This window comes from Nicotiana tomentosiformis, chromosome 1 (assembly GCF_000390325.3).
Source record: "Nicotiana tomentosiformis chromosome 1, ASM39032v3, whole genome shotgun sequence".
Classification (NCBI taxonomy): Eukaryota; Viridiplantae; Streptophyta; class Magnoliopsida; order Solanales; family Solanaceae; genus Nicotiana; species Nicotiana tomentosiformis.
The window spans coordinates 156,872,179-156,881,318 of NC_090812.1; the positions used below are offsets into that span (position 1 = coordinate 156,872,179).

The 9,140-nt window shown below is 36.2% G+C and overlaps 1 protein-coding gene and 1 long non-coding RNA gene across 2 annotated transcripts; one reads left to right on the top strand and one right to left on the bottom strand.

Moving 5' to 3' along the window:
- Positions 1–1,295: 1,295 nt before the first annotated feature.
- LOC104115189 (uncharacterized) lies at positions 1,296–4,336 on the top strand. Its single transcript, XM_009625774.4, has 4 exons — positions 1,296–1,639; positions 2,168–2,379; positions 3,230–3,491; positions 3,575–4,336. The coding sequence occupies exons 1-4, from the start codon at positions 1,472–1,474 to the stop codon at positions 3,899–3,901; spliced, it is 969 nt and encodes a 322-aa protein (XP_009624069.1). The 5' UTR covers positions 1,296–1,471; the 3' UTR covers positions 3,902–4,336.
- Positions 3,767–7,546, bottom strand: LOC117281180 (uncharacterized). The gene is made up of 2 exons (XR_004511799.2): positions 6,608–7,546; positions 3,767–5,863 (listed from the first exon to the last, which is right to left on the bottom strand). It is a non-coding gene; the product is annotated as an uncharacterized lncRNA (long non-coding RNA).
- Between the last annotated feature and the right edge of the window lie 1,594 nt (positions 7,547–9,140).

The following is a 9,140-nucleotide window of genomic DNA, read 5'->3' on the forward strand; positions in this document are numbered from 1 at the left end:
ATCTGTTTTCATTCGTTGACCTAAAAATAATTTAATGTGCACAATCAATTGGAATATTCTTTTCCTCTCATCTACCACATTCATGTACACAAGCTCGATAGTAATGAAAGCAGATTGCTCTTGAACGTGGTCATAAAATATTTCATAGTTACAACCATAAAAGTTGTAATATGGCCATTATTTTGTCAAATATAGTCCATCTCACATAAACATAAACATCTTTGCAGAGTGTAGACTTTGTTGGCAATATTCTTTGGGACCCAAAAATATTGTATTGTGTGTTGGATATCATTTGCACAAGTTGTATCTCTTCTTTTACACCTAAGAGGTCAAGACTTTTTTGCCTATAAAAGAAAAGGCCATTAGTTCATTTTAGACACACCAACAAGACTTGTCTTCAATTCTTGTTTCTTCCTTTCTTCCTTTATTAAGAGTGTTTTGTACGAGAGTTAAGTGTTGGGAAGCATTTGTGTGAACCCTTTCTTTGGAGTGATCTTGTGAGGTTATTCTCTTAGGGTATTTGGGATTAATTAGAGTGTTTACTCTAATTTTGTACTCTCTTTTGTACTCTTATTGTTATAGTAAATTGCTCATCTGCGCTTGTGAACGTAGGTCACTTTGATCGAACCATGTTAAATTTGTGTCTTCTTTATCTACTTTAATTATCGTTGTTATCAACTTGCATTGTCTTTGTTATTGTCATTATACCGTTATTTGGCTATATTCCGCACCACCCGGGTTCCCGATCCTAACAAAAGTTTTTTTTAATTACTTAGGTTTCCGTTAGAAATGAATAACCGCTTCATTGTCACAACAAAAAAGATAGAAGAAAGAAGAGAAAGCATTTTACATGACAGCCCTGATATAATAATTTTAAAGAAAAAAAGAGAAGCATATTGCATGACACTTCTTTTTCTTTTTTAATTTTCAAAAAAGAAAAAGTTTTAAAAAGACAGAGAACTTTGGGCAAAGATCATTTTAGCTCGAGGACGAAGCTATTTATGTTCGATAGCAAAGTGTATAAAAAAAATTTTTCTTTTGTATATAACATAAAGAAGTGTTTATATAAGAAAATAATATACAAAAAAATATTTTTTCTATTATTATCTCGGAAAAAACATCTTTCCGCAAAACTAGTGGAGACCCACAAAATCCTTTTACCTGCCTTACTAAAAAAAACAAATAATATGAAAACTTCTTTTCAACGAATCCACCCCAACCCTTCAACCACAAAAATAATATTTTTAGAAAAACGACAACTACAAAAACTTTTCCAGCAGATTTTAATGCCGTCCAAAGAAAATCTTTATCTTTTTGATTTTCACAAAACTACAAAAGGGTGATGACTTTCTTGTTCTACGCAAATGGTTGACCAAAATGAGATCTTTTCATGTATAAAATGTGATCAGATCTCAAGAAAAACAAATCTCACAAATATTTTTATTTTTTATCATAAAAAGTTCATTTCAGAATGGTTTCTGCAGAAACTGATCCTAATAGTTCAGCAAAGATCAAATTAATTGATGGAAGAAACTTGGCTTACAAAGAAAGAGGTGTTCCTAAAGACAAATCAAATTACAGAATTATTATGGTTCATGGCTTTGACAGCTCCAAAGAAAGAGACTTTCTTGCACCTAAGGTAACTATCTAACCATAATTCATTGCCCCTTTGATATATTATGAAAAAATGTGGCAAAAAAAAACGGGTTGGATCAAGACGTGTCAAATAACGAGTCATAACTCTGCCCAACATGACGTGACCCCTCATTTTTCATTTTGCTTTTCGGAAACAGTGTTCCAAAGTCCACTTGTGGGATTACACTGCATTTATTGTCGTCGTTGTTATTGTTGAAACAGCGTCAAAGCTATTATATTTTTCTTAAATTATTAGTTTAAGTTATTGCAATTTTTTTACATTAATCCTAATTTTCAAGTTTGATTTTATATGCTTTGATTTTGATTGCATCTTGACTCGTTGGGTTACACTATTTGATGGGTCATTTCGGGTTCAACCCTTTGGGCCGAGTCATAATCTAATCCGTTTAAACTTGGAGGGGTTGGACGGATTACTAAAAAAAATAGGTTGATTTTGAGACCGCCATATATGTTCTTGAAAGAGCAGTTAGATATATATATAGCTTGTTAAGTTTTTGAGATTTTGTAACAGGAACTTATGAACAAAATGGGAATATATATTGTTCAATTTGATAGAGCTGGATATGGAGAAAGTGATCCAAATCCAAAAAGATCACTAAGAAGTGAAGCATCTGACATTGAGGAATTAGCTGATCACTTGGAATTAGGATCCAAATTCTACATAATTGGTTTTTCAATGGGATCTTACCCAACTTGGAGTTGCATCAAACACATCTCACATAGGTAAAGATCAAACTTCTTGCTCTTATTTCATCGTACCGTCCTTTGTTCCGATCAATATTAGCAATGCAGTTCATTCAACAATAAAAAAGGGGCAGTCTGGTGTAGTAAACTCCCGCTATGTGTGGGGTCTGAGGAAGGACCGGACCGCAAGGGTCTATTGTACGCAGTTTTACCCTGCATTTTTACAAGTGACTATGTCCACATCTCGAACAATTAACTTAATCTAAATTATAGAGCTAAGAGATGCAATGAAACGGGAACAAACAAAATGTCAAATTGAATTGTGTTAGTCTTTATTCTAATCAATATCAGGAATGTTGTTCAATCAACGATAAACTTAATATATATTATATAGCTATGAGATACAAAGAAACCTGAATGAACAAACTTGTCAAAGTGAATTGTACATGTCTCTATTGTGGTCAATGTGTATCCGCGGTGTACTTCACGTTTCTCTTTTTCCCATATCCTTTCTTAAACTTGGTAGAAGGGGAGCCTTAACGTAACTGATAAAGTTAGTGTCATGTGACCAGGAGGTCACGGGTTCAAGCCGTGGAAACAGTCTCTTGCAGAAATATAGGGTAAGGCTGCGTACAATAGACCCTTGTGACCCTTCCCGAACCCCGCGCATAGCGGGAACTTAGTGCAATGGGCTGCCCTTTCTTCAACTTGGTAGATAGCGAGTGTGGCATTTGTTCTTCCCAGTTATATAGCTAAGTGATACCATGAGACCCGAATGAACAAAATGTCAAATTGAATAGAACAACTCTCTGTTGTGGTCAATATTTATATCCAGAATGTGTATTGAGGTCTTCTATTTTTTTCCCTATCGTTTTCTTGAACTTGGTAGGTTAGCAGGGGTAGCATTTGTGGTTCCCATAGTCAATTACCAATGGCCCTCTTTACCAGATTCTCTAACAAAGGACGATGAACGGAAGAGGTGGTACAAAAGGATGACGTTGGTTGCAAGATATGCTCCTAGATTATTGCATTGGTGGTTGATTCGAAAATCATCGCTCTCATCCTCAGCTGATAATTCAAAACCTACATACTTCACTGCCAAGGACTTAGAACTTTTAAAGAACGCACCTGGATTTCAATTTCTTACCTCGGTAAGGTCAATTCGACTTCACCATTTCTGCAACATCCTCTTCCCATGCTAACAAGCTAATACTACATCATATTATTTTGACAGGAAAAGCTAAAGAGCAGAAGTGTTTTCAACAACCTTTGCAGCGACTTCCTTGTGGCTTTTAGTAAATGGGATTTTGATCCTTTGACGCTTAGCAATCCTTTTCCTGAAAAAGATCAAAATTTTGTTCACATATGGCATGGCTGTGAAGACAAATTTATTAATTTGAAACTACAAAGACATGTCTCAGAAAGATTACCTTGGATTCAATATCATGAAGTTCCTGACGGCGGACATTTGTTGATCTATGATACTATAGTCTGTGAAGCCATCTTAAAGTCTCTTTTGCTTGGAGAGGACACACCACTCTATACACCTAATTTTACTTAGCAAGTGTCACACCCCTTTTTCACCAAGCTTTTCTGGTCTTTGAAAAATGGGCAACAGAAAGAGCTTCGCGATAATGTTAGGTGCAAATTCATTGTTAAAAAAAAACTCTTTTCTTACACTTAACCATTCCTGTTTTCCATTTTTCAAAGACCCAACGGAGTTTAGTGAAAAAGAGGTGTGACACTAAGACATTAAGTTCTAGTTCTCAATGACTTTCTGTTATGTCAAGTTCTCCTCACTCGAAAAATCTTTTACCCCATCAGCCTTAAGACGTCGCAGCTGGACATTTTCTTTTTAGAACTTGCAGCTGTAATACATAACTTTCTAGATAGCCTTGTGGCTAGTAATTCATTTGTGTGATCTGTAGAAAATCTGCAGACACCATTCATGTCAAAATACTGAGCTGCCATCAAAGAAAACCAAGTTTCACATGAACTTAATGTTGTTTATTGCATACCTACAACTGCAACAATAAGTAGCAGACCTGCAGTTTGTATGTGGTCTGAGCACGTTTGATGTAGTGCGAAAAGTGAAGAAGGAAGAAATATATGCCAGGCACAATATCGCCTTTTTGGATTGGTTAAGCCATAATACATAAGTGGGGCTATTGGAGAGTGCGTCGATTATTCTGCATTCTGTATAGAAAGGCAGTCTGGTGCATTAAGCTCCCGCTATGCGCGGAGTCCAGGGAAGGGACGGACCACAAGGGTCTATTGTACACAGGCCACAGCCTTACTATACATTTCTGCAAGAGGTTGTTTCTACGATTCGAACTCGTAACCTACTGGTCACGTGGCAGCAACTTTATCAATACGCCAAGGCTCCCCTTATAAACCGGCACTCAGATATAATGCCCACCAAACAGTTATTGATTATTGCATATTAATCATTCCGATTATAATCTTGATCTATAACTATTACTAGCTGTTATATGTTGCATAAAAACTCACCATGTTCTAACTTCTGCAATTTCACAACATAAAGAAACACATTTTTCTAATAACTTCTACAATTACAGGAGTGACTGATCCTTTTTTTATTATCTTAACTAATAAAATAGAGTAAATTCCACAATACTTGTGGACAAAAACTTCATCACAAGTCAAGAATTTAGTGCCGAAAAGTAGGCATTTAAATGTTAGTTTAAAATGGCCATCAAAGGTTGGCCACCTAACATAGAATATTCTGCCAATTAAATGCAACTACTCTAATTTCCTCAACTTTAAGGTCAAGACTAGATCAGGAAAATTTGGCACAAGTTTGAATCAGTTTCTAGGTGATAGAATCAGATTCTCAAAAATCTTTACACTTGCAAAATTAGGGTGTAAGGGAACTTTTTTCTGAGATCAATCATACATACATATCTTGCATCCAGGAGCGAAGCTACAGCCGCCAAAGAGCGGTCAGTTGAACACCTTTTGCCATAAAATTATATTGTATATATAGGTCAAATATTATTTTTCCAAACATATATATTAATTCTTGAACAACAATAACAACATACCCACTGTATACCCATATTTACAGATCGAGGTGCATCCAAATCTAAGACTCCTTCCTCAAGCAGCAACAGTGTTGCATCAGTCAACAACAATCAGGGGAGAAAGCCCCATTCAGAATGCCGTCATTGCGGCGTGGAACATTGGAACAATCAATGCCCCAATACACAAATCAATGCTCAACAAACTGTTGAAGATGAGTCAGACCCTGACGAATCAGACGGCGCAGAGCAAGTAGGTGCCTTCAATGCATTTGTTGGCTCCATTCATAATACCTTGGCGGGAACCAATACTGGTAACCCCAAGAAGAACGCATGCTCAATCGTCAAGAAAGGGAAAGGAAAGGCGGATGAGAGGCCTCCCACAACACAAAAGAGGACCTTAATGTTCGTCGACATGAAAGTAAACGGCAGACCTATTCGGGCACTGCTAGACTAATTTTTGGGCTTTGCCACTGTTACACCTGTATGAAAAGTTCAAACGTGAAAGTAGTTTTATGCCATTGGCAATAGAAGGGAAAAGCAAGATTAAAGAATGAAGTAGAGGTGGCAAAATGGTTAAATGAAAACAGTTATCCACCCATATTATCCATTAAAAAATGAGTTGGATAATGAACTTTTTAAAAACGGGTCGAATATGGATAAGAACCATATTATCCACTTAGAAAGTGGATAACTAATGGGTTTAACTTTTATATTTGTAAAGCCTCAAATTGGAAGTTACTCAAGTTTAGGAGAATAGAAATTCTCTCAAAAGTGATCATATTCAAGAAGTCATGGATAATATGGATATCCATATTATCCGCCGGGTAACCCGTTTTTTATCCTTATTAAATATGAGTCGGGTCGGATAATTTGACAGAATGTTATCTTATTTTTATTTCTCAAGCAGTAAAGCAGGCAACCAAAGATTCAATTTGATATGAGACCAAACGAAAGAGGCATTTTGATCTGACCACAGATTGGAAAAGTTAATTATATGGAGTTTAAGAAAGAAAGACTTTTGGAACATACCAAAAATACTCTTAGAATTGGTGCTCTTAAACATGCCATAGCATTTCTATGATCATAAGAGCACGTCACTAAGGATAAACAAGAAGTTTAAAATTAAAGAGTTCCAAAAAAGGAAAGATTTGTGCAACATAAAATGGAACATAGGTTGTAGTTCTTTTGGATGAATTAAGAAAGAATTTGAGAAAATTGTTTACCTGACCAGGACCGAGGAATTTGACAACTATTTCACAACTTCCAAATCTGAGCTGCTGAAAATGGCCATATTTCCTTCTGTAATACTTACAAGATGAAATCACTTTCTGATTCATCAACCAGTTAACCATTTGCGACATTAGCTGATCTTGCAAAACATTGTCTCCAAAGCTTCTTTTGATATTGAGAAATGGAACCATGGGCGAAGCCACACGCGCAATTGACCACCCTTCGTCGAAATATTTTACTGTGTATATAGGTAAAATATTACTTTTTAGAGGTATATAACACATATTGAACGCCCTTTGTCGGGAATTTTTTTTATTTCTTTCAAATTTGAACACCCTTGGGGAAATTCCTAGTTTCGCCACTGAATGGAACTACGATATTCAGAAATGGAACTACAACTTCAACTCCAGTCGACCTATATAAATACTCAGTGCATCAACACAAGTACATGATAATACAGAACTTATCGGGGTTCATTTTCTATTTTACCAACATGAAAAATGGATAAGGTCATTTCTCTCGTAAGGGAGAAAAGAATCATAAATACACTTGTGTGGTATGTAATTTAGGCAACCCCATAAACGCTAGCTCTCATGGATAAGCCATTCAAGCCAACCACATAAGCTTTAGATTCAGTGGCGAAGCCAGAAATTTCCTTAAGGGTGTTCGGACTTGGCAGAAGTAAAAAGAAAATTCCCGCAAGGGTGTTCAAGATGTTCAATATATGTTATATATATTTAAAATCTAATATTTTACTTATCTACACAGTATAATTTTTCGTAATATCTCGACAAAGGTGGCTTCGCCCATGCTTAGGTTATAGTTGCAAGTTGTTGCTAGCTCTTTAATATCCAATGCTTCACATACGGCTGTGGCAATTCGAAACTCTAGAGTAGTGCAAAACACTAGAAATTGTCCTGAGACAGAATAGTAATACCATATCAAGAGTATGGATAAACAGGAAAAAATGACCTGCTAATTAGAGCATAGCTACAGACTCATTGTAGGAAGTTAATAAGAACAAAAAGAGAAGTCCATAGCAGGTCATGTTTTCCATCGTATGGCATAAAACCAAAGGACAGCCCGGTGCACTAAGCTCCCGCTATGCGCGGGGATCGTATGGCATAAAACATCAACATAATGCTAATCAGAGCATAGCTACAGACTGTGGCAATTCGAAACTCTAGAATAGTGCAACACACTAGAAATTGTCCTGAGATGGAATAGTAATACCATATCAAGAATATGGACAAACAGGAAGAATAATATGCTAATCAGAGCATAGCTACAGACTCATTGTAGGAAGGTACACAACAAGAAGAAAGAGAGAAGTCTATAACAGGTCGTGTTTGCAATCGTATGGCATCAAAGGTCCACATAGTCATATTCAATTTCGGTGACTAATATCATAATATATGCTAATCATGCTTCATGATACAAATGATGTAAATGTATATTGCAGAAAATTCAACATTCTCTGAAATGAGCAGTAATAGGAAGTTGGACTATCAACGAGCTCGAGTTCTAGTAAAAGAACTCTTTATTGAAAAAGAAAGAAGGTTTATATAACAGAAAAAAGTAGTTTCAGAAGTAATTAAAGAGCTGAGAATTCCAAATAAACTTAAAAGCACAACTACATAGGTGACATATCATCGACAAATTTATCACTATTTGAAATAACATATTTGTAACAGGAAGCATTAAGCTGTTCTTGCCTGTTATCTTAAACTTTTAACAGAGAGTAGTGACATATTTTCTAGTTTGTGGATTCAAAGGAGTGAGAAAGTTATTTTTGGGTATAATATATGGCCCAAAACAACAACACAACAACAAACCCAGTGTAATCCCACAAATAGGGGTCTGAGGAGAGTAGTATGTACACAGGCTTATCCCCACCCTATCCAGGTAGAGAGGTTGTTTCCGATAGATCCTCGGTTCCAAGCAAGCATGCAAATTACAACAGTATAGAGAAGAAATATTGTAGTGTAAAAATCAGTAAAAGCATTAACAACAGCAAGGAAGTAAAGCAACCAAAACACAGGCAATACCAAGTAGTAATAGAATTTTAAGCATATGGGCCCAAAACAACTCCATTCTTAATATAACAACCTTCCATGAAGTTAACCCTAATTAAGAAAGTTCCACTGATTTTTTTCCAATAATTGTTTCTAGCATGCCTGTGCATGTTATACCATTAGAACTATGTCAAACACTATTGTCTAGAACGTTGAAACTAAATCTACAACATGGAAGCCCCGTGCACTAAGCTTCCTCTATGCGCGGGTTCCGGGGAAGGGTCGAACCACAAAGGTCTATTATATGCAGTCTTACCCTGCATTTCGGCTGTTTGCACAGCTTGAACCCGTGACATCCTGGTCACGTGACAGCAACTTTACCAGTTACGCCAAATCTGCGACAAATATGCAAAAGGAATAACTTGAGAACTGAATGATGCACGCAAGAAAATGTATGTCATCGATGAAGCATGACAGAAACTTGAGACTAGTATTATGGTTCTCTTGAAAA

What these genes read in the sequence shown, in the direction of transcription:
- LOC104115189 (XM_009625774.4), top strand. Translation starts at nt 1,472, where the DNA reads ATGGTTTCTGCAGAAACTGATCCTAATAGTTCAGCAAAGATCAAATTA. An exon ending in ATCAAACACATCTCACATAG is followed by an intron (nt 2,380 to 3,229) that starts GTAAAGATCAAA and finishes TGAACTTGGTAG; the next exon opens with GTTAGCAGGGGTAGCATTTG. An exon ending in GATTTCAATTTCTTACCTCG is followed by an intron (nt 3,492 to 3,574) that starts GTAAGGTCAATT and finishes TTATTTTGACAG; the next exon opens with GAAAAGCTAAAGAGCAGAAG.